Source organism: Coregonus lavaretus, assembly GCF_964263955.1.
Source record: "Coregonus lavaretus genome assembly, contig: HAP1_SCAFFOLD_3102, whole genome shotgun sequence".
Lineage (NCBI taxonomy): Eukaryota > Metazoa > Chordata > Actinopteri > Salmoniformes > Salmonidae > Coregonus > Coregonus lavaretus.
In genome coordinates, this window is record NW_028165429.1 from 20,145 (window position 1) to 44,678 (window position 24,534).

The 24,534-nt window shown below is 46.1% G+C and overlaps 2 protein-coding genes across 4 annotated transcripts; one reads left to right on the forward strand and one right to left on the reverse strand.

Annotated features, from left to right (window-relative positions):
* Positions 1–296: 296 nt before the first annotated feature.
* Positions 297–14,902, reverse strand: LOC311115881 (sodium channel and clathrin linker 1-like). Of its 2 annotated transcripts, XM_084191006.1 has the most exons (22): positions 14,835–14,902; positions 14,317–14,362; positions 14,026–14,096; positions 13,666–13,718; positions 10,761–10,833; positions 10,540–10,595; positions 10,299–10,440; positions 10,015–10,137; positions 9,708–9,773; positions 9,043–9,113; positions 8,718–8,808; positions 8,546–8,637; positions 8,361–8,424; positions 8,139–8,252; positions 7,893–7,991; positions 6,137–6,283; positions 4,503–4,645; positions 4,137–4,329; positions 1,851–2,047; positions 1,378–1,456; positions 1,049–1,144; positions 297–620 (listed from the first exon to the last, which is right to left on the reverse strand). In XM_084191006.1, the coding sequence occupies exons 2-22, from the start codon at positions 14,348–14,350 to the stop codon at positions 558–560; spliced, it is 2,067 nt and encodes a 688-aa protein (XP_084047132.1). In that variant the 5' UTR covers positions 14,351–14,362; positions 14,835–14,902; the 3' UTR covers positions 297–557. The 2 variants fall into 2 exon arrangements, with proteins under 2 accessions (XP_084047132.1, XP_084047133.1); XM_084191007.1 differs by lacking the exon at positions 14,835–14,902 and having other exon boundaries at positions 14,317–14,500.
* Positions 14,903–14,989: 87 nt separating this feature from the next.
* On the forward strand, positions 14,990–23,436 carry LOC311115880 (UPF0462 protein C4orf33 homolog). 2 transcript variants are annotated; one of them, XM_084191005.1, is made up of 7 exons: positions 14,990–15,279; positions 19,240–19,426; positions 20,892–20,952; positions 21,055–21,106; positions 21,373–21,572; positions 22,518–23,103; positions 23,241–23,436. In XM_084191005.1, the coding sequence occupies exons 2-6, from the start codon at positions 19,246–19,248 to the stop codon at positions 22,609–22,611; spliced, it is 588 nt and encodes a 195-aa protein (XP_084047131.1). In that variant the 5' UTR covers positions 14,990–15,279; positions 19,240–19,245; the 3' UTR covers positions 22,612–23,103; positions 23,241–23,436. The 2 variants fall into 2 exon arrangements, with proteins under 2 accessions (XP_084047131.1, XP_084047130.1); XM_084191004.1 differs by having other exon boundaries at positions 15,151–15,279; positions 22,518–23,164.
* The last annotated feature ends 1,098 nt before the right edge of the window (positions 23,437–24,534 follow it).

Consider the following 24,534-nt stretch of genomic DNA (forward strand, 5'->3'; position numbering starts at 1 on the left):
ATCCCAGTCTTACCTGAAAGAGCATCCTGGAGACACTCACTCAACCACACACAAATTCCAACATGACCATAAACACCAGTGAATTAATTTAGTTAGTTAATTTTTCCCACCACAGAAAAGTGAATTTAAATACTTCCCAACAATGATCACAGAGAGTGAGTTTACATATTTCCTTATTCCCAACTATGACAACACCCAAGAAAATAATGTTTAATATTTCCCAACACAATGACCACAGAACGTTAATGTACATACAGTACTTCCTTATTTCCCAACAATGACAATAAAACACCCCAGAAAGATAATTGTAATATATTTTAATAACATAAGTCACAGTGAATGGTATAAATCCATAACAGACATTGGCATTTCTGTATAAATGGTTGGCAATGCACACAGCCAGGGATGGAAATTAAGCTAGCCAGAGGCTAGTACATTTCAGACTGGCTCGTAGAAAATGTGGCCAACTAGCCCAACGGCTAGTGAAATGTTCTTTAAATATCGCATGGCACAGCGGACCACTGGCCAAAATCCTTAAGGTCCAACCCTGCACACAGCTATAGAGACTCCAGGTCTGCCATGGACGCTGTTTTCCTTCTCTGTGACGTCATTATACTCAGCTGAAAGTGAAAGACATCAACAACAAAAAAACGGGTGTGTTAGAAATAGTCAAAACCTACAAGGTCCTCTCAATATCAGGGCGTATTCAAAGATGGTGTCCATGAAGAATGCATTATATAGAACGGACAGGATTCTGTCATATAAAATAGGTAGACGTGTCATTTCAATCCGTGCAGCGTTCCAGTACTGCATCTCATATCAATAAGATCCAGGGTCGTATTCATTAGACACCAAACTTAGTAACACTGACTAAAACAGGGAGGGGCTACCTAAACCTGTCCAATAACTCGTTTTAGTTTGTGTTGCACAACGTTTTCAACTGTTTTGCTACAGTGTGCCCAATAAATACGACCCTGTGGTGATATCAGACAACTGGCTGACATCACTGTGCGCCTCACCCTGGCCCCAGTAGTAGGACCCCTAGTACCTGTTGTGATGCTGTAGTTGCCTTCTGTTCTGCCTGAGTCAAACGCCTCTGGAGACGACTGTTCTTCTCCTGATACTCTGCCATCTGCCTCTCGTACTAGACAACAAGAACGACAACATATTTCAACCCCAACAACAATATTGACACACTTCATCCCCTACTGGACCCCAACAACAATATACTGACGTCACATTTCTTCATTAAATGAATTATGATGCATGTTGCAATTGGTTTCAAGGTGTGAGGATTGTGTTGAATTCACGTAAGTAAAACAAATAGTCTGTGTTCCTTTTTTATCTTCTATAAAAAAAGGTGTGTGTTAGAATCACCTCTATGACGGTCTCGTGGTCAGTCTCCAGCTGGATCTCCAGTTCCTGACAACGTTGCTTCTGTCGACTCAGCTCACCCCTGAAACCAAAAGACCTTATCAGAGTTGTAAACCACTAATCATCAAACACATACTTTATGCTTGTATGAAAACTCATCCACTGTGTCAAACATGGGGCCATTTGGGCCGTAGCTTTTCAATATCTCCCTTCTACATTGTGTGTAGGAGGCTTGAAATGATGCTTCTACTGTGATGTGCAAAGAGAGAAAGAGCAAGAACTTTTCATAATAAAAGTTCAAAGCAGAAATGTAAGATGTGAGCATCCTCTTACCAAACTGGTGAGTTTGTAAACCTGCTTGTATGGACACTGGGCTATCACGGTGGCGTATCAGTAAGAACTTCAAATCACAGTTTTTTGTCATATATACACACACACACACACACACACACGTGTACACAGTACATTGAACTAACTTGAGGCTGGTGAGTTTGGTGTGGAAGGCCAGGGTGAGGGTCTTGGCCTCTTCCTTCCAGCGCTGGGTGGTCTTCTGCTGGGCAGAGAGGAGGCGGGTCAGGTCAGCACTGGAGCTCCTACTGCTCTCCTCCAGCTCCCTGACCCAGGCATCCAGACCCTGCTCCTTTAGGGAATACTCCTGCTCCATCTGGGACACCTGGGGGAGGGGAGGGGGGGAAGTGAGGGTGGGTGTGTGTCTCCTACTTGACCTACCCACCTGTTTAACCCTCATCTTGTTTACACCTTCCTCTCTACCTGCTAGACCTCTATCCCTCCTCATCTATCTCTCTCTACCTGCTAGACCTCTATCCCTCCTCATCTATCTCTCTCTACCTGCTAGACCTCTATCCCTCATCTCTCTACCTGCTAGACCTCTATCCCTCCTCATCTCTCTCTACCTGCTAGACCTCTATCCCTCCTCCTCATCTCTCTCTACCTGCTAGACCTCTATCCCTCCTCCTCATCTCTCTCTACCTGCTAGACCTCTATCCCTCCTCATCTCTCTACCTGCTAGACCTCTATCCCTCATCATCTCTCTCTCTACCTGCTAGACCTCTATCCCTCCTCATCTCTCTACCTGCTAGACCTCTATCCCTCCTCATCTCTCTCTCTACCTGCTAGACCTCTATCCCTCCTCATCTCTCTACCTGCTAGACCTCTATCCCTCCTCATCTCTCTCTCTACCTGCTAGACCTCGATCCCTCCTCATCTCTCTCTCTCTCTACCTGCTAGACCTCGATCCCTCCTCATCTCCCTCTACCTGCTAGACCTCTATCCCACCTCATCTCTCTACCTGTTAGACCTCTATCCCTCCTCCTCATCTCTCTCTCTCTCTACCTGCTAGACCTCTATCCCTCCTCATCTCTCTCTCTCTACCTGCTAGACCTCTATCCCTCCTCATCATCTCTCTCTCTCTCTACCTGCTAGACCTCTATCCCTCCTCATCTCTCTCTACCTGCTAGACCTCTATCCCTCCTCATCTCCCTCTCTACCTGCTAGACCTCGATCCCTCCTCATCTCTCTACCTGCTAGACCTCTATCCCTCCTCATCTCTCTACCTGCTAGACCTCTATCCCTCCTCATCTCTCTCTACCTGCTAGACCTCTATCCCTCCTCATCTCTCTCTCTACCTGCTAGACCTCTATCCCTCCTCATCTCTCTCTACCTGCTAGACCTCTATCCCTCCTCATCTCTCTTCCTGCTAGACCTCTATCCCTCCTCATCTCTCTACCTGCTAGACCTCGATCCCTCCTCATCTCTCTCTACCTGCTAGACCTCTATCCCTCCTCATCTCTCTTCCTGCTAGACCTCTATCCCTCATCTCTCTACCTGCTAGACCTCGATCCCTCATCTCTCTACCCCTCCTCATCTCTCTCTACCTGCTAGACCTCTATCACTCCTCATCTCTTTCTCAACCTGCTAGACCTCTATCCCTCATCTCTCTTCCTGCTAGACCTCTATCCCTCATCTCTCTACCTGCTAGACCTCTATCCCTCCTCATCTCTCTCTACCTGCTAGACCTCTATCCCTCCTCATCTCTCTACCTGCTAGACCTCTATCCCTCCTCCTCATCTCTCTACCTGCTAGACCTCTATCCCTCCTCATCTCTCTACCTGCTAGACCTCTATCCATCCTCATCTCTCTACCTGCTAGACCTCTATCCCTCATCTCTCTACCTGCTAGACCTCTATCCCTCATCTCTCTACCTGCTAGACCTCTATCCCTCATCTCTCTACCTGCTAGACCTCTATCCCTCCTCATCTCTCCTCTCTCTCTGAGTGGTGGTCTGGTTTTAGTTTACCTCATTGGCTCACCATCTCTCACAAATGTCACTTAGCCCTTACCTGTGTTCTACAGACTGGTCCTACCTGTTGTTTACCTCGTCTCTGTGTTCTACAGACTGGTCCTACCTGTTGTTTACCTCGTCTCTGTGTTCTACAGACTGGTCCTACCTGTTGTTTACCTCATCTCTGTGTTCTACAGACTGGTCCTACCTGTTGTTTACCTCGTCTCTGTGTTCTACAGACTGGTCCTACCTGTTTACCTCGTCTCTGTGTTCTACAGACTGGTCCTACCTGTTGTTTACCTCGTCTCCGTGTTCTACAGACTGGTCCTACCTGTTTACCTCGACTCTGTGTTTTACAGTTCGTCTATTTCCCTGTCCTTCCTCTACCCTCATCCATCTCTCCCTCCTGTTCATACTGTATCCAGTCTAGTTTTAAAGGTTGCTAACCAGGTAGTCTCACCTGCTGTTTAGCTCTCCTCTGGGTCATCATGCTAGCCTTGCGCAGCTCCTCCATCTCCCTGCGGAGCTGCATGTTCTCCTGCTGCAGCTGGAGCCGCTCCTCGCTGACCCCGCTGCAGTCCTCCCTGGCTGCAGACAGAGACCCCTGCAGCCGCAGCACCTCCTCCTGGCACCGGGATAACTCCTCACTGTAGCTGTGGGGGGGAGAGAGAGAAAGAAATAGAGAGAGAGAGAGGGCATTTAGATTACCAAGTACTGTAAACACTTGAGTCCAGACAAATCAACAGTCAGCCTAAAAACCACACTTGATAGCTGAACACAGTCTGCGCTGACTAAGCAGACAGAAATATGTCTCATCCCCACTCACTCCATCTCCATTTTCTTCATCTTGTTGTGTGTGCTCTGCAGGGTGATGTTCATGTCATCCTTCAGTCTCTCAGCATTCAGAGACCTCTGGTGGAGGGCCTCCATCTTCCTGTACTCTGGCTCTCCTCTACCCTCCTTATACACCTGGAGTAGAGATGACATAGGAACAGGTTATAATGCATTATAATGCTTCATACCCTGCATTCCCTATAGAAAGTTATTTCTCCACCTGTAGGAATGCATGATCCACTTTTGTAAGACTAAAACAATAGTATGACTTCTTTCCAGTTCCTCCTCCACTCCACCCCCCCTCACCTTTTCCAGTTCCTCCTCCACTCCCCCCCCCTCACCTTTTCTAGTTCAACCTCCCCCTCACCTTTTCCAGTTCAACCTCCACTCCCCCCTCACCTTTTCCAGTTCCTCCTCCCCCCTCACCTTTTCCAGTTCCTCCTCCCCCCTCACCTTTTCCAGTTCAACCTCCACTCCCCCCCTCACCTTTTCCAGTTCCTCCTCCACCCCCCCCTCACCTTTTCCAGTTCCTCCTCCACTCTCCCCTCACCTTTTCCAGTTCCACCTCCACTCCCCCCCCACCTTCTCCAGTTCCTCCTCCACTCCCCCCCTCACCTTTTCCAGTCCTCCTCCACTCCCCCCTCACCTTTTTCCAGTCCTCCTCCACTCCCCCCCCACCTCACCTTTTCCAGTTCAACCTCCCCCCCCCCCTCACCTTTTCCAGTTCAACCTCCCCCTCACCTTTTCCAGTTCAACCTCCACTCCTCCCCTCACCTTTTCCAGTTCAACCTCCCCCCCTCACCTTTTCCAGTTCAACCTCCACTCCCCCCCCCTCACCTTTTCCAGTTCCTCCTCCACCCCCCCTCACCTTTTCCAGTTCCTCCTCCACTCCCCCCTCACCTTTTCCAGTTCCTCCTCCACTCCCCCCTTCACCTTTTCCAGTTCCTCCTCCACTCCCCCCCCTCACCTTTTCCCGTTCAACCTCCCCCCTCACCTTTTCCAGTTCAACCTCCACTACCCCCCTCAGTTCCCCCCCCCCTCACCTTTTCCAGTTCCCCCCCCCCACCTTTTCCAGTTCCTCCTCCCCCCCTTTCCAGTTCCCCCCCTCACCTTTTCCAGTTTCCCCCCTCACCTTTTCCAGTTCCTCCTCCACTCCCCCCCCCTCACCTTTTCCAGTTCCTCCTCCACTCCCCCCCTCACCTTTTCCAGTTCCTCCTCCACTCACCTTTTCCAGTTCCTCCTCCACTCCCCCCCCCCTCACTGTTTCCAGTTCCTCCTCCACTCCCCCCCTCACCTTTTCCAGTCCCCCCCCCCCTCACATTTTCCAGTTCCTCCCCCCCTCACCTTTTCCAGTCCCCCCCCCTCACCTTTTCCAGTTCCTCCCCCCCCCCCTCACCTTTTCCAGTTCCTCCCCCCCCCTCACCTTTTCCAGTTCCTCCCCCCCTCCTCACCTTTTCCAGTTCCTCCCCCCCCCCTCACCTTTTCCAGTTCCTCCCCCCTCCTCACCTTTTCCAGTCCCCCCCCCCCCCTCCTCACCTTTACCAGTTCCTCCTCCACCCCCCCCCTCACCTTTTCCAGTCCCCCCCCCCTCACCTTTTCCAGTTCCCCCCCCCCCCCCTCCCTCACCTTTTCCAGTTCCTCCTCCACTGCCCTCCTCTCTCTCAGGGACCTCTCCATCTGAGACTCTTTATCTGCACACTCCAGTTGTAGAGCCGACAACTCCTCAGCCATCCGATGGATCTGTGAGTTGCACTGTTTACGCACATTCTCCACCTGAAAGAAACACAATCCAGAACAACTCAGTAATACTTGAAGGAACAACAGATTGAGCAATTAGAATACGTGGGATGCATACTATCTCTGCACAAAAAAAGTATATTCTGTAAGTCAGGCTTTTAGGTGCACCCCTGGTTTCACCACATAGAAACACACTGCAGCTTGTCAGTCTATGCTGTTTCAGTGCACGTCTAGATTTAGACCTGTGTCTGACAGCCTGGTGAAGGCTAGGCTAACATTAACAGGCTTAGGGAGTTAGGTCTTAATCAAGAGCCATTAATAGAATGGTAATCACAGTCTCTCTGGTAAAGAGCCAGGCAGAGTCAGAACAGTGAGTTCCTCAAGGAAAAGGCTATACGGACACTACTGACCTACAAACCCATCATTAATTTCAGAATTGGTTAAAATTAGGTCAGGATTAAGGGTTTGGTTAAGGGTCAGTTTTCAATTGAGATTAGTAGTTTTACAGGTCAGCAGTGTCCTTAGAGTCTCTCCCATTCCTCCTCTGAGAACACAGCATCAAGAGAGAACATGGTCAGGAGGAAGCAGCTCCGTTCCTCCTCTGAGAACACAGCATCAAGAGAGAACATGGTCAGGAGGAAGCAGCTCCGTTCCTCCTCTGAGAACACAGCATCAAGAGAGAACATGGTCAGGAGGAAGCAGCTCCGTTCCTCCTCTGAGAACACAGCATCAAGAGAGAACATGGTCAGGAGGAAGCAGCTCCGTTCCTCCTCTGAGAACACAGCATCAAGAGAGAACATGGTCAGGAGGAAGCAGCCTAACAGGTTGAGGTAGTAGTGTACTGGTGATGTAGTATTGAGATAATGATACACTATGGTAAGGGGTTGGAGATTAGATTAGGGTTAGACAGGGTTGATCATGACGCTGGGACTAGGGTTAGACAGGGTTGATCATGATGCTGGGACTAGGGTTAGACAGGGTTGATCATGACGCTGGGACTAGGGTTAGACAGGGTTGATCATGACGCTGGGACTAGGGTTAGACAGGGTTGATCATGATGCTGGGACTAGGGTTAGACAGGGTTGATCATGATGCTGGGACTAGGGTTAGACAGGGTTGATCATGACGCTGGGACTAGGGTTAGACAGGGTTGATCATGATGCTGGGACTAGGGTTAGACAGGGTTGATCATGATGCTGGGACTAGGGTTAGACAGGGTTGATCATGATGCTGGGACTAGGGTTAGACAGGGTTGATCATGATGCTGGGACTAGGGTTAGACAGGGTTGATCATGATGCTGGGACTAGGGTTAGACAGGGTTGATCATGATGCTGGGACTAGGGTTAGACAGGGTTGATCATGATGCTGGTACTAGGGTTAGACAGGGTTGATCATGACGCTGGGACTAGGGTTAGACAGGGTTGATCATGATGCTGGTACTAGGGTTAGACAGGGTTGATCATGATGCTGGTACTAGGGTTAGACAGGGTTGATCATGACGCTGGGACTAGGGTTAGACAGGGTTGATCATGATGCTGGGACTAGGGTTAGACAGGGTTGATCATGACGCTGGGACTAGGGTTAGGGTAGAGTTTGAGGTGAGGACTTTGGTAGGCATTTTGAAAAAGGAGTTGAGAGACTCACCTCTTTCCTTGTGCATATGGCAGCGTCCTGGATCAGTTGTCTGATGGCTTCATTCATCTTGTCCAGCTCCTCAGATTTCTGTTTCTCTCTCAACAGGGCCTGAAAGGGAGATACATACCCATCATCTTCACCACCAGAGTTACACTAAATGACAGACAGTCCCTGACCGGACAGAGAAGGAAGGGGTAGAGAGGGGGGTTGTCTGACCTGGTCCAGAGAAACAGACCGTAGCAGTAGAAGATGTACCTGATCCTTCTGTAGCGAGGCCTCCTCAGCCAGCTGGATGGAGTCTCTGACCTTGGAGAAGGCCTCGTAGCGGTCGTCCTCCAGAGAGGCACAGCGCACCTGCAGCTCCCCCACCTGACGGGTACACCTCATTATACCCCCCGCTATTTAGCTCCATCACCTTGTAAATACCAGGTCAACACTTGTTAAAACAGGGATGTCTGAAACTAAAGTGTTTCCCACCTGCCTCTCCCACACCACCTGCTCCCTGCGTACACTCTCTGCCTCCTGACTAGCTGCCGTCAACCTGCAGGAGACAGAAAGGGTTAGCAAAAGGAAAAAGGTAGAAGGAATTGAAGAGAGATGCACTCCGCCTCCTGTGGAAGAGTCAGGAAGAGGAAGTGGAGTGAGGATTACAGCGGTGTCACCTGGCCTCTAGCTGGCTGAGGGCTGACTGGAGATGGTGGAGTCTTCGATCTGAGGCTTCCTCTCTACCATGAGCCTCTGCTGCATCGTCCTCCTACACACACAAAGGGACTGAGGTTATATTCTGCTATGGTAAACTATGGTAGAGAACTAGAAGCCCTCCTGTTTTCCTACCCGTCTCTGTATCTGGTCCTGGACGTTCTGCATCAGCTTGGTCATCTCCTCCACCTTGGCTGTGGCCATCCTCAGATCTGCTTTGGCCTGTCTGCAGTAGGAGTGGAAAGAGAGAAATAAATCAACCTTGCTCTCTGCAGTAGCACTGCCTGAACTGTGCAGCTGAAGATCTACCTTCCTGGGAGCCATTTTGGATCTAAAAGTAGGAGCCATTTTGGATCCAAAAGCAGGGGCCATTTTGGGTCTAACCAGGAGGCCATTTTGGATCTGAGGTAGTTTGTACTGGAGACGACGGACGCCATTTTGGATCTGCAGTAGTGTGTACCTGAGCTGGATGCGTAGCTCCTCCATCTCAGTGCTCTGTTCCGTCAGCGTCTTCAGGAACTGCTGGTTGGTCTGAGTGTGGCACGAGAGACACGCGCGCCGGTGAGGCATGATGGCTTCAATACACACACACACCATTCACTTCTTACACACACACAAACACTAAACGTCTCACAAACACCAAATGACACACACACACACTACAATCCTTGGTAGACAGAAACAGAGAGAGAGGAAAGCCCTTGCCTCACCCCTCATTAAGAATGTATAAGATGGATACATGACTCTCTTCAGAAGCAGAAGGTAGGTGTGTGAGGTAAACCTGTACTGTAATATTAGTTTAGAGGCAAGTCTCTCTCTCCTATCAGTCTGTCTAGAAGAGCCAGTTAGCGGGCGAGTGAGTAAGGACGGGAGAATTTACTGAGTGTGGTGTTGTGTGTAACAAGCATGGGCAAAGCAAAGGGATTAGGCTACTCCCTGTCCGCAGGCATTACGCAACACTGACTGACTGTTCTAGTTAGTGTTTGATATGTTCTAGCCATGTGTAAAACAGCTTCATCATTTACCAAATACCTTTTCCGTAATGACCCAATATTCTACATTCTATATCCCAACAATATTCTGATGATACACACATTTTTGACTTAGTGATTGGCTGAAACTTACCGATTCCAGTTTCTGATTGGTGACTTGGAGTTTCTGGATGTGCTGTTGGAATTGGATCAGTTGATCCTATGACAAAATAATAAGGGCGGGGTTAATGACAACTTCCCTTACATCACTTCCTCTTAAATAATGACATCGAATTAATCATAAACTATGGACACAAAGTAAAACTAAAAGCTTGTACTAACTTCTAACATTACAGAGGTTTAGAAGCAGCAACGATCAGCTACTCTCATTGACCTCAATGGGAGCGGGATGAAATCCATAACAATGCTGCCCTCTGGGGGCCAAACTGGGGAAGGCCTACCTTGAGGTGCTGTCGCTCTGCATCATGGAGCTGTCCGTCAGAGGTGGTTCTCTGGTAGAGCTGATGTAACCGGTCCAGCTCCTGGGCTGATGCCTGCCACAGCTCCATGGCCTGGTCTCTCTCCTACACACAAACACACCTTTACATATATACACACACACACTACATTTAGCATACGGTCTTATCCAGAGTGCCTTAGTCAGCGCATTCTATTAATGCAGGTAACACACAAACCCACCATACCACATTTAAACACACACACACGTTGCAGTGTTTAGTCTAACCTGTACAGAGAGCTGGATCTGTTCCTGTAGGTTGTTGATGAGCCCCTCGTCCCCCAGTGTGTCCCCCTCCACCCCTGGCCCTGTACTGACTGGGAGGGTCTGCAGCTGCCTCTCTACTGACTCCCTCAGCTCAGCATGCAGCCTGGATGGGAGACGGCAACATACACACCATTTAGGGACCTCATTGATGTAAAAAAGGGAGCAGCATGCTGTGGTCTTAGTACTGAAGTTGAAACCGTACCGTTCATTCTCCTTGACCACCCTGTCCAGCTTCAGTTTGACCTCCGTCATCTGCATCTTGTGGTTCAAATTGTGAAGTAAAGATTAATGTCCATCACTTTAGAAATAGATTGTAGACAATCATAAAATATCTCCATTGTAAACACAATCCTTTCATTTTATTGTAGTCAAATTCCAAAAGATGAATGAACAAACAGAAGGATAATTTTGATAAATCTTCACCTGGTAGCGCTGCAGTTGTTCAGTCATGTCATCCATGTGACGGTCATACTCTGATAGGAGAGGAACCATTATACTGCAACACAACAAACCACAACACTGGAATCACCTTTATCAGACTGGACCACAACACCGGAATCACCTATATCAGACTGGACCACAACACCGGAATCACCTATATCAGACTGGACCACAACACTGGAATCACCTTTATCAGACTGGACCACAACCACAACACTGGAATCACCTTTATCAGACTGGACCACAACTACAACACTGGAATCAGCTATATCAGACTGCATCACAACCACAACACTGGAATCACCTATATAAAAGAATGGACCACAACCACAACACTGGAATCATCTTTATCAGACTGGACCACAACCACAACACTGGAATCACCTTTATCAGACTGGAACACAACCACAACACTGGAATCACCTTTATCAGACTGGACCACAACCACAACACTGGAATCACCTATATCAGACTGGACCACAACCACAACACTGGAATCACCTATATAAAAGACTGGACCACAACACTGGAATCACCTATATAAAAGACTGGACCACAACCACAACACTGGAATCACCTTTATCAGACTGGACCACAACCACAAAACTGGAATCACCTTTATCAGACTGGACCACAACCACAACACTGGAATCACCTATATAAAAGACTGGACCACAACCACAACACTGGAATCACCTTTATCAGACTGGACCACAACCACAACACTGGAATCACCTTTATCAGACTGGACCACAACCACAACACTGGAATCACCTATATAAAAGACTGGACCACAACACTGGAATCATCTTTATCAGACTGGACCACAACACCGGAATCATCTATATCAGACTGGACCACAACCACAACACTGGAATCACCTATATAAAAGACTGGACCACAACACCGGAATCATCTATATCAGACTGGACCACAACACCGGAATCACCTTCATCAGACTGGAACACAACACCGGAATCACCTTCATCAGACTGGAACACAACAACACTGGAATCACCTTCATCAGACTGCAACACAACCACAACACTGGAATCATCTATATCAGACTGGACCACAATCACAACACTGGAATCACCTTCATCAGACTGGAACACAATCACAACACTGGAATCACCTTCATCAGACTGGAACAATCACAACACTGGAATCACCTTTATTAGACTGGACCACAACACTGGAATCACCTATATAAGACTGGAACACAATCACAACACTGGAATCACCTTCATCAAACTGGACCACAACACTGGAATCACCTTTATCAGACTGGAACACAATCACAACACTGGAATCACCTATATCAGACTGGACCACAACACCGGAATCATCTATATCAGACTGGACCACAACCACAACACTGGAATCACCTATATAAAAGACTGGACCACAACACCGGAATCATCTATATCAGACTGGACCACAACACCGGAATCACCTTCATCAGACTGGAACACAACACCGGAATCACCTTCATCAGACTGGAACACAACAACACTGGAATCACCTTCATCAGACTGCAACACAACCACAACACTGGAATCATCTATATCAGACTGGACCACAATCACAACACTGGAATCACCTTCATCAGACTGGAACACAATCACAACACTGGAATCACCTTCATCAGACTGGAACAATCACAACACTGGAATCACCTTCATCAAACTGGACCACAACACTGGAATCACCTTTATCAGACTGGAACACAATCACAACACTGGAATCACCTATATCAGACTGGACCACAACACTGGAATCACCTTTATCAGACTGGAACACAACCACAACACTGGAATCACCAACTTACAGTCAATGAATTCAACTAAGGTGGGTAAGACAACCACATATCACAGTCACTGTAAGTAAACTTTGTTATTTTATATTTAACACTACGGACCTATATAATTGTCCAAATCTAGATATTGGGACTCAGATCGTTCAAGTTGTCTAGTGACCCACCAAATAAACAACAATGGTTCTAAAAACAGTAGTGTAATTGTGAATAGGCACATGGCCGAGGACATTGCAACGAAAAGCTGAACTTCGCTAACACTAGCCCTGCTGATGTAAAAAGTTATAGACCAACCAAACGTTATGGTTTTCTTCAAGTCAAGAGTTAAACATCAGCCTTATCACTGTAATAAAGATGCAGAGGGATAACAGAGGAAACATCTACGCTGTTACATTACAGAGATTCAAAAGTCTCCTTGCGTCGCTAGTCAGTACAGGTGAGCGTCTATTACTTCTAGTCTAAGGAACAGGTATCACTTGTTGTTGGTACTATGAGGTTTATCATATTTTAACATCTTTGAATGTGCTGTAGATCTGAGCTCGACATCTTTTGCAACATGGGTGTAGAAAGTCTCCAGACGGATGGTGAGAAATGGTCTTCCATGTCCAATTTAATTGTACTGTATATAGCTGCACCATATACAGTCAAGTGTTGCAACAGTAAAGGCACTGATCCTCATGGTTGACATCTTGCTGTTTGTTCTCATCATTAGGAGAAGAGGGCGGGGAGAAGAGGAAAAAGTGGACATTCATCATTTCCTTCGTTAGTGTCGTGCCAATATTGGTTTTGACCGTTGGCCTTTACTTCGGACTGGTGTTGAAACAGGTAGCCTGCCCTCAGCAAAACACAACCTTAAAACATTAAGCGCCTGGAACATGGGCTGCATCCTAAAATGGCACCCTATTCCACTACGTTTCCCCAGAGCCCTATGGGTTTGCACTGATGAAAAGTAGTGCACTATTTTGTGAATAGGGTGCCATTTAGGACACACACATCGGGCATCAGTTCCTAAAGATGGCCGTGTCCCTGTTGGGTGACACAGCGGGGCTCAGGTTGTTCCTCTCCTCTTACCTCCGGTCAGAAAGCCTGGGGGCAGGTGTCTCTGCGTGTCTCGCCTCCTCACCCTGCAAAAAAAAACAGATAATTTAGAACGCTCTCAGGTCTGACTCCTAGTGCTACTCATATAGGGCGCGGTCGTAAATTCACTCTGGCTATCTACTCCGATTTCAGAGCACTCTCGTCTGAGTGTGCCAGAGCGCAGAATAACTGATGAATTTACGAACGCAATCTGACAACGCTCTGAATTTACAAACGCCTAGAGCGCACTCTGAGCGCTCTCTGGCACTCCAGAGTGAATTTACGAACGCACCCATAATCAGAATTAATCAGATGGATTTTCTCTTATCAAAACACTTTCACACCATACAGTACCTGTGGTGCTAACGTGGCTTGAGAGCGGTGTCCATCTTGATAGTGACTCAAGGCAGAGTTCAGCCTTTGGACTGCAATGATAAATACAGTATGAAATCAGATGCTAAACAATAACATTGAGATATATATATATATATTATGAAAAGGGTAGTGGCTAGCTGCAATGCAACCAACATAATTTTGACATTGTGCTGGACTCCAAAAGTATCTTGGTTGCATCGCAGCTAGGCTGTGGCTAATATGGATATGACAAAAGACTAGTAGCTAGTATTCAGAGAATATCCAATTTACCTTGATCACGCAAAAACTCGACTTCATTGGACATCTTGCAATGAATCTGCACAAGAAAAGACCGCACATATTAGTTGACAACAAGAGATAGATAGCTATATCTTCCGTAAACCAGATATGCCCTCTTTCTTGCTAGTTACTAATTTAGCTATAAACACAACACAGGCTTGCACAATCAACAGGTGATTTACAAAAGATTAGGGGAATACGATAGTTGATTTGCTGGGCGAGCCCTTGTCCACACCCTGAAAAACAACGATGTTGTTTAATGTTTACTGATAGCTAGTGGGTTACTAGGCGTAACTAACAAGCTACAGCAACTAGCTAAGCTAATTTTGAGTCAGCAGGCACCGATTGCTGTGATATCGTGAGCGACAACCATTTCGAAGGGTAAAAACATTAGCTTTTCGCTTGCACATATCACGTAATCTGACCAAATAGTGTTGGCTACAAACTATACGATTAAGTGTGCTATGTGCAATTCCATTTTTACACCAAAGCAAACAAATTAAACTAACCTTTTAATTTGTCGATAATCCATCCGCCGTCGATTTGAAGAGAGCAAACAGCTGAGGGCACAGCTGAGAGCCAATCAAAATAAAGAGGTGCAACCTCGTATTCTGCCCCCATAAATTAGAAACATACAAATAGTTCCACCTATTTCTTAGAACACAGTTTAAACCTAGCATAAATCAGTTTTAGATTAGATATGAAACGCCATTTCAATATGTAAACAAATGTACTTCGAGGCTGTTGTACTGGGTTGCGTGCCAACTGATTCCGTAATTACTCCACCCAATAACATCTGATAGGAAAGAGCTATCATCATATGATCATACCAGGAAGTTGATACTCTATAGAAAGTGCATTATCTCTTTGGCATGAGCTACTGTATGTCTTTTGATAACAAGCTAAATATATAGCCGTTACATCAGCGCGCAACTGGATTCCTCCTCTTACAAAGTAAGTAACGTTAGCCTTCCTATCAGTCATGATGCACCGCTCTTGGACATCGGTCTCGCTAAAAGCGGCTATCTTCCTCTATGTACTTACATGCGCAGAACTTAAAATGGTAAGTTTTGTACCATTTGAATTGCTTCCAAATTACTGCATTGTGCCATACTTATGCAGCTACTACAAATAACACTGCTCTTGGACTACCATGCTGACATACATTTGCAGGGCAGGTTCATTGTAGCCTGGTCTCGGATGTATTATTAGGCAAGAACATTTCATGTTTTTAGTTGTATCAAAATCAATAAATCAAAGCACGTTTTGGGGCTCATTCAGTAGTTAAGTAGAATCCTGTTGAAAATAATATTTTTTAATAATATATATTCCTAAATCATAAATTGGAAATGATACTGTTGCTGTTTCAAGGGGTGTATTCATTACGGAAACCGTTTACCGTTTAAGAACCAAACGGAAGCAAACAGGGGTGGAATCATTAGCCAAAGTTGAACGAGAGTTTCTATTGGACAAATTCAGGTAGGTCCCTCCGTTTCGTTCCGTTTGCTTCCATTTAAGAAACGTTTTGCAACAGACTCGGCGTAATGAATATGCCCCTGTTGTCATCGATTTTAGATGTATAGCCCAGTGTCAAAACACCCGTTTAAAATGTCCATATTCATAATCATGATATGCTGAAATAGGTTGTGATATTTGAAGACCAAACATACAAATTACTACCTACACACGTGTCACACTTACATTTAGCTAAATTGGAATTGGAAAACAGAAATTGATTAGCTTGTTCTACTGTAATCAATAGTGCGCGCAAATTAATCACTCACATCGATATTGTATGGAAATCAATGGAACTGGGACAACAACCGCGGCGACATGTAACGTTTGCGCTCTTCTAAAACACAAACCACAACGAACTTGGATATACAACATAGACCTGTCGATACATGTAGTAGCCATATATCAACTAATCTCCTTGTGCGACAGTGTTTACAAATATTTCTATAACTAACCCAAGAGAGACCACAGCCTGTCGTTTCCAAAGGGACCTAATTAATCAGAGTGGGCAGAACAAGCGAAGAGGTGGACAGAGCCAAACACGAGCTAACGAGAGCCTATTGGCGCGTTCTAGCATATTTTCGTTAGGGAACGCCTACTTTGTGAAGTGCGCGTTTGCAATAAGTAAAGTCGCCCTTGCACTCCTTATAAACAACGCAATTTTCAGAAACGTTGGTAAAGTACACAACTTAGTCCACTCTGTTCGTCACAGATTTAATTTTTGGAAACAAAAAACTGTATTGAGATCAAATGTTTCATCAATGAGAAAATTTGCAGAATGTCGGCCGAAATCCATCTCGCGCAATCTTCTCCCTTTGCCGGCCACTGGGCTTCCATTTGGTAGTGAGTGGAAACGCCAACCGGATGCTTCACATTTATACATCCGGTGAAACGTCTCATTTTATTTTTATTTTTTATTGTTGTGATTTTTTATATTTTATATATATATATATATATATATATATATATATATATATATACATATATACATATTAGATATGTCTCATTGTTCTATCTGTGATACTTCTTCTTCTTCTTCTTCTATGATATAATGGCGGTCCGCAAACAAATGTTTAAGGTGCATGCCGCCACCTACTGTGCTGGAGTGTGGTCAATCACGGTTTACAACATTAGCTCCACATTTCTAAATCCTCCTACCTAACTCAGTACTTCTGACAAAATAAAAAAAGAGCCCTACTAACTTCTGAAAGACCCTCCACTATCCCCCAAACCTCCTCAATCTTTCCCTCTCTTCAACATACTTACAACAATATAACAACACATGCTCCACCGTCTCATCGACCATACACTCCAGACACAAACCATTCGCATGCTTGCCAATGACGAGGCGCAATCGAGTAAACACCACCTCTTCCTTCCTAATCTGACCTTTAATCTTGGTCCACCGACCTTTCTTTGCAGGACATATATAAATCCCATCTCTTCTGCCACACATCTATCAAAATGGCTCTGATCTTACATTTGGCTGCACCTCTACCCAGTAGAACATAAATATCAATCATATCTCATTTTAAAGCTCTACAATTTATTTACCTTGCACACCCGAATGTCACTACTACACCCAGTCTCTCGATTCTTCATAATAACTTGAATGCCTCCAAAAGTAGGTCACTCCTATTATTTATTAGTCATTTAGCAGACGCTCTTATCCAGAGCGACTTACAGTTAAGTGCCTCGCTCAAGGGCACATCGACAGATTTTTCACCTAGTCGGCTCGGGGATTAGAACAAGCAACCTTTCGGTTACTGGCACAACGCTCTTAACCACTAAGCTACTGGCCACCCCCTGTTAGATTTGTCAGATGATAAACTATTCAACACAGACAGGGAATCTGAGCATACTATAATTCTGACCGGCTGAGCGTCCTCCACCCACTGGAGGGCCCACAGTATTTACAGTAGATGGCCAATCAGAAAGGGGAAACAACACTTTTTTGACTGGATAATTTCAACGAATCGTCACCTCACCGGTAGTTCTACATAGTGACAGGGCTTTACTGTCTTTGGTGATAGCTTGACTGTCTTTGGCTTTACTGTCTTTGGTGATAGCTTGACTGTCTTTGGCTTTACTGTCTCTGGTGATAGCTTGACTGTCTTTGGCTTTACTGTCTTTGGTGATAGCTTGACTGTCTTTGGCTTTACTGTCTTTGGTGATAGCTTGACTGTCTTTGGCTTTACATGTCTTTGGTGATAGCTTGACTGTCTTTGGCTTTACATGTCTTTGGTGATAGCTTGGCTGTCTTTGGCTTGACTGTCTTTGGCGATAGCTTGACTGTATCCATGTATAAACTGTTCAAAGTCCTGTGATGTATGATAAAATAAACGATACCAAACCAAATATATTAATCTGTTTAAAGCAATCGATTTAGTATAATCTTGATGACTGTAAACGTGTATATTAACATCACCAATCTGAGGTTAAAAGGATGTGTAATTCCACTCAATTTATGTGGTGAAAATGCAGGCTTGTGTAAGATAGTAACACAAACTGTCCACATTAGGGGTAATTAGCACAATATAAAATAATTGAATATGACAAAATAAAAACCTATTGCAACAATTACACCTAGTTCTCACTCAATTAACCATTTTAGTGAGTTAGAAAATGCTCTCAAACACAATTTAACCTCCATAGTTAAATTTAGCCTCCATAGTTACATTTAGCCTCCATAGCTACATTTAGCCTCCATAGTTACATTTAGCCTCCATAGTTACATTTAGCCCCCATAGCTACATTTAGCCTCCATGGCTACATTTAGCCTCCATAGCTACATTTAGCCTCCATAGCTACATTTAGCCTCCATAGCTACATTTAGCCTCCATAGTTACATTTAGCCTCCATAGCTACATTTAGCCTTCATAGCTACATTTAGCCTCCATAGCTACATTTAGCCTCCATAGTTAAATTTAATGCGTCTCAACCATTGACTTCAGCATCTTACAGTTGCACAACCATATGATAATGCATAGCTACTACGGGCCTCCTGTAGCTCAGTTGGTAGAGCATGGCGCTTGCAACGCCAGGGTTGTGGGTTCGATTCCCACCGGGGGCCAGTATGAAAAATGTATGCACTCACTAACTGTATGTCGCTCTGGATAAGAGCGTCTGCTAAATTACTAAAATGTAAATTTAGCCTCCATAGTTCCATTTAGCCTCCATAGTTCCATTTAGCCTCCATAGTGTCTATGCAGCAGCCTGAATATTTGAGGTCCCTAGTTTTGGTGCTGCTGTCAACTCCTGCACTAATAGTCAAGCCCAGGAATGAACATGATATCACAAACAGATCTGGGACTAGGCTATGGGTCTTTACACAGCATAGTCTAATCCCATTGTGAATACCTAACAATAAAACCCATAACCAATCCTTCTCTCTCTCAGACTGAGATGGAGTTTGTGATCAGCACCACATGGGACAGCCATCCTGTGGATCATGACCCTGTGAAGGTGACGTTTTCACCCGGGGATGGAGGGATGACGATGCAGGTGTCTGCTCCCTTCTTCAACGACCCCCCTGGTCCCTCAGGCCCTCCAGGACAGCCCTTCCCTGGCCTCTGGGACTATGAAGGTGGGTAGAGAGAGAGAGAACAGGACAGCCCTTCCCTGGCCTCTGGGACTATGAAGGAGGGTAGAGGGAGAACAGGACAGCCCTTCCCTGGACTATGAAGGTGGGTAGAGAGAGAGAGAACAGGACAGCCCTTCCCTGGACTCTGAAGGTGGGTAGAGAGAGAGAGAACAGGACAGCCCTTCCCTGGCCTCTGGGACTCTGAAGGTGGGTAGAGAGAGAGAGAGAGAACAGGACAGCCCTTCCCTGGCCTCTGGGACTATAAAGGTGGGTAGAGAGAGAGAGAACAGGACAGCCCTTCCCTGGACTATGAAGGTGGGTAGAGAGAGAGAACAGGACAGCCCTTCCCTGGACTATGAAGTTGTGTAGAAAAAGAGAGAACAGGACAGCCCTTCTCTGGACTATGAAGGTGGGTAGAGAGAGAGAACAGGACAGCCCTTCTCTGGACTATGAAGGTGGGTAGAGAGAGAGAGCAGGACAGCCCTTCCCTGGACTATGAAGGTGGGTAGAGAGAGAGAACAGGACAGCCCTTCCCTGGCCTCTGGGACTAGGAAGGTGGGTAGAGAGAGAGAGAACAGGACAGCCCTTCCCTGGACTATGAAGGTGGGTAGAGAGAGAGAACAGGACAGCCCTTCTCTGGACTATGAATGTGGGTAGAGAGAGAGAACAGGACAGCCCTTCCCTGGCCTCTGGGAATATGAAGGTGGGTAGAGAGAGAGAATAGGACAGCCCTTCCCTGGCCTCTGGGAATATGAAGGTGGGTAGAGAGAGAGAACAGGACAGCCCTTCCCTGGCCTCTGGGACTATGAAGGTGGGTAGAGAGAGAGAGAACAGGACAGCCCTTCCCTGGCCTCTGGGAATATGAAGGTGGGTAGAGAGAGAGAGAACAGGACAGCCCTTCCCTGGACTATGAAGGTGGGTAGAGAGAGAGAGAACAGGACAGCCCTTCCCTGGACTATGAAGTTGTGTAGAAAAAGAGAGAACAGGACAGCCCTTCCCTGGCCTCTGGGACTATGAAGGTGGGTAGAGAGAGAGAACAGGACAGCCCTTCCCTGGACTATGAAGGTGGGTAGAGCGAGAGAACAGGACAGCCCTTCCCTGGCCTCTGGGAATATGAAGGTGGATAGAGAGAGAGAACAGAACAGCCCTTCCCTGGACTATGAAGGTGGGTAGAGAGAGAGAGAACAGGACAGCCCTTCCCTGGCCTCTGAAGGTGGGTAGAGAGAGAGAGAACAGGACAGCCCTTCCCTGGCGTCTGGGACTATGAAGGAGGGTAGAGGGAGAACAGTGGTGGTTTGTCCTAGTCGTGGGGGTAATTGCATAATCATAACTTTTACTACCATAATAATTTATCTTTGATTGCTCGTTTTTAATGTTGTTTGTGGCCATTTTTTTCCCAGTCATCCTAGGCACAACAAGATGGTTTTGAATGCATATAATATAACACTTTTTAGTTATTTTCCTACAGTGGTTGAGGCGTTCTTTCTGGACAGTACCACTGTGAACTACCTAGAGGTGGAACTGTGTCCGTAAGTAGAGCCGTTTCCTAATAGCTTTGATGGCCTGATTGATTGCCAAAATAGGATCCCAGTAGCACTAGACTGATTCTTCCCTTTACTTTTCTATTGCAGACATGGACAACACTTGGTGTTACTGCTCTCTGGAAGAGGTCATGCATTCATGGTAAGCTAACACCATCACAGCCTCCGAATGAATGACTGAATGGATGGATGAAGGGATGAATGAATTAACGATGGAACAGTACAATGTATTACACTCATATCATAAAACTATTTAGTTTTGTCCCAATATATTTAATTAAGCTATATTAACATAGACTTACCTCTATTTCGTCACTTACCATAAAAGTAATCTAAGGGTCCAAGAGAAGACAGACAGTCATCAATGGTTCAGATTGGTTTCAAACTATTTTGTTTTTGTTTTTCCAGCAACAACTGCCCCTGTCGTTCACGGCGACCATCACAGGAAACAGGTGGAATGGTGAGGCACTTCTCCCCTGGCACTACTTTCCCCCTAACGTCAACAAGATGAACTCGTACGCCATCCACGGGTCCGGTGTGGGACGCACCTACGAGTCCCTCTACCCCGTCCCCCAGGCCGACCTAGTGGAGGGACAGAAGCCCAACTTGTGAGTATATTCATTGCCTTCAGAAAGTATTCACACCCCTTGACTTTTTCCACATTTTGTTGTGTTACTGCCTGAATGGATTAAATAGAGTGTTTTTGTCACTGGCCTACACACAATACCCCATAATGTCAAAGTGGAATTATGTTTATTCAAATGTTTTACAAATTAATTAAAAATGAAAATCTGAAATGTCTTGAGTCAATAAGTATTCTACCCCTTTGTTATGTCAAGCCTAAATAAGTTCAGGAGTAAAAATCTGCTTAACAAGTCACATAATAAGTTGCATGGACTCACTCTGTGTGCAATAATAGTGTTTAACATGATTTTTGAATGACTACCTCATCTCTGTACCCCATACATACAAATATATGTAAGGTCCTTCAGTCAAGCAGTGAATTTCAAACACGGATTCAACCACAAAGAAAAGGAGGGTCCTTGTCTGTCTATAGAAAAGGAGGGTCCTTGTCTGTATATAGAAAAGGAGGGTCCTTGTCTGTCTATAGAAAAGGAGGGTCCTTGTCTGTCTATAGAAAAGGAGGGTCCTTGTCTGTCTACCTTTCTTTAGTCAGAACACAGTCTCTTCCTCACCTCTTCCTTCCTAAGACACACATTATTCAAGGCTGAAACTCTTACAGAGGCATCTTTCAGGAGAAGACTGCATTGCCAACTCTACACACACACACAAACACACACACACACACTGCCAACTCTACTTAAAAAAATATGTTTAGGTGACGGGGATAAAGCCTACTCCGCTGCTGTATAACTATTCATTGCGTAGATGTGTTAGCTGTCAGTGGACAGATTTCAATAGTCAGCCCAATGTTTTATTGCACTGAGAAAATTAAATGCAAATTCACAGATTTCAGTGTGTGCGTGTGTGTGTGTGTGTGTGTGTGTTACCAAACTGACAGATTGCACTTTTCTCTCTCTCTCACGACGCAGCCACCTCTTGGAATATTTCCAAGACTTTCGCCTGCAAAGCATCATGGGAGAGGGCTGGGTCCAGCCCGAGTCGGATCTCTGGAAGGGAAAGTGATGAGTCGGGAGAACACACACACACACACACACACACTGGAACACACACGCATGATGACAGCCGGCACGACCAAAGTCACGGAGGAGGAACAAAGTGCAATCGATCTTGATTAGTTAATGATGTCAGACTGGATGACATGAAATATGTTATCAGTTTGTCAGATGGTATTAACACCTCACCTCAAATAGCCTTTTACCAACTCAGAGAGGCCTGGTTCAGAAAACACTTTATTTTTTTGTATGAATGAAAGTGAGAATCAAAGTTCATTATATCTGTGCTATCTGTTTATAGATTTATGCCTTTTTCTGAAATGAAAGACCATTGAATTTGATCATTTTCAATGGTACCTCCAATTCATTGTAGGAGTATCATTGTTATTCAGTAAGGTGAAGGCTTATCATGAAGAGTTTACACTTTGGATTCATGGTTTCTTGCCGTGCATTGATCATCGCACACAATATGTCTGTAATTCATAATTGTGACCAATTCACTGTGCTGTTGCTGGAGTAAGGCTGTTTTGCTTGAATTATTCCTGGGCAAATTAAAATTGATTGTCCGCATCCCAAATGGCACCCTATTCCCTGTATAGTGCACTACTTTTCAAAAGTAGTGAACTACATAGGGAATAGGGTGCCATTTGGGACGCAATCGTTGAGATAATTATTTGTCATTTGATAACAGCCATATGTGCCTTTTTGTAATTATGTTAAATGAGCTCTTGTGTCGTCATTACTTCTGGGATCAAAATAGGACTGTTGGCTTATGGAATGTTAATGTAAGTAGATAGGCGGCAGACTACCAAATAAATAAATGAAATAAACTGTGTCCCATGGAGCATTGCCATCAATTTGTTTTCCACCAACACGTTCAGGCAACCTGAAAACTCCATATGTGCATCACACACACACACACACACACACTTAGGAAAGCGACATTATAATCCCAGCCCTCTTATCCAGGGTATCAATCCTCCCACAGTCTCACTAGCTCACTAGAGACTCACAAACCATCCGGTCAGACTTTTGTGAGCCTCTCCACCTCTCCACCTATCCAACCCTCCACCTCTCCACCTATCCACCCCTCCACCTCTCCACCCCTCCATCTATCCACCTATCCACCCGTCCACCTATCCACCTATCCACCTATCCACCCCTCCACCTATCCACCTCTCCACCCATCCACCTATCCACCCCTCCACCTCTCCACCTCTCCACCTCTCCACCCCTCCACCTCTCCACCCCTCCACCTCTCCACCCCTCCACCCCTCCACCTCTCCACCTCTCCACCCCTCCACCTCTCCACCTCTCCACCCCTCCACCTCTCCACCTCTCCATCCCTCCACCTCTCCACCCCTCCACCCATCCACCTCTCTACCTCTCTACCTCTCCACCCCTCCACCTCTCCACACCTCCACCCATCCACCTCTCCAGCAAGTCATCTGCTCCTTCTCTCCACTACACCCCTCCATCCTTCTACTCCATCCCTCAGAGAAACCTCCACCCCTCTCTCCCTCCATCCCTCCGCTCCACCCCTCCATCCTTCTACTCCATCCCTCAGAGAAACCTCCATCCCTCTCTCCCTCCATCCCTCCGCTCCACCCCTCCATCATTCTACTCCATCCCTCAGAGAAACCTCCATCCCTCCGCTCCACCCCTCCATCCTTCTACTCCATCCCTCAGAGAAACCTCCATCCCTCTCTTCCTCCATCCCTCCATCCCTCCGCTCCATCCCTCCATCCTTCTACTCCATCCCTCAGAGAAACCTCCACCCCTCTCTCCCTCCATCCCTCCGCTCCACCCCTCCATCCTTCTACTCCATCCCTCAGAGAAACCTCCATCCCTCTCTCCCTCCATCCCTCCGCTCCACCCCTCCATCCTTCTACTCCCTCCCTCAGAGAAACCTCCATCCCTCTCTTCCTCCATC

What these genes read in the sequence shown, in the direction of transcription:
- LOC311115881 (XM_084191006.1), bottom strand. Translation starts at nt 14,350, where the DNA reads ATGTCCAATGAAGTCGAGTTTTTGCGTGATCAAG. An exon ending in TGGAGGAGGAACTGGAAAAG is followed by an intron (nt 4,646 to 6,136) that starts GTGAGGGAGGGG and finishes TCTCTACTCCAG; the next exon opens with GTGTATAAGGAGGGTAGAGG. An exon ending in ACCAAACTCACCAGCCTCAA is followed by an intron (nt 1,457 to 1,850) that starts GTTAGTTCAATG and finishes TTTTGGTTTCAG; the next exon opens with GGGTGAGCTGAGTCGACAGA.
- LOC311115880 (XM_084191005.1), top strand. Translation starts at nt 19,246, where the DNA reads ATGGAGTTTGTGATCAGCACCACATGGGACAGCCATCCTGTGGATCAT. An exon ending in CTAGAGGTGGAACTGTGTCC is followed by an intron (nt 20,953 to 21,054) that starts GTAAGTAGAGCC and finishes TTTCTATTGCAG; the next exon opens with ACATGGACAACACTTGGTGT. An exon ending in GAAGAGGTCATGCATTCATG is followed by an intron (nt 21,107 to 21,372) that starts GTAAGCTAACAC and finishes TTGTTTTTCCAG; the next exon opens with CAACAACTGCCCCTGTCGTT.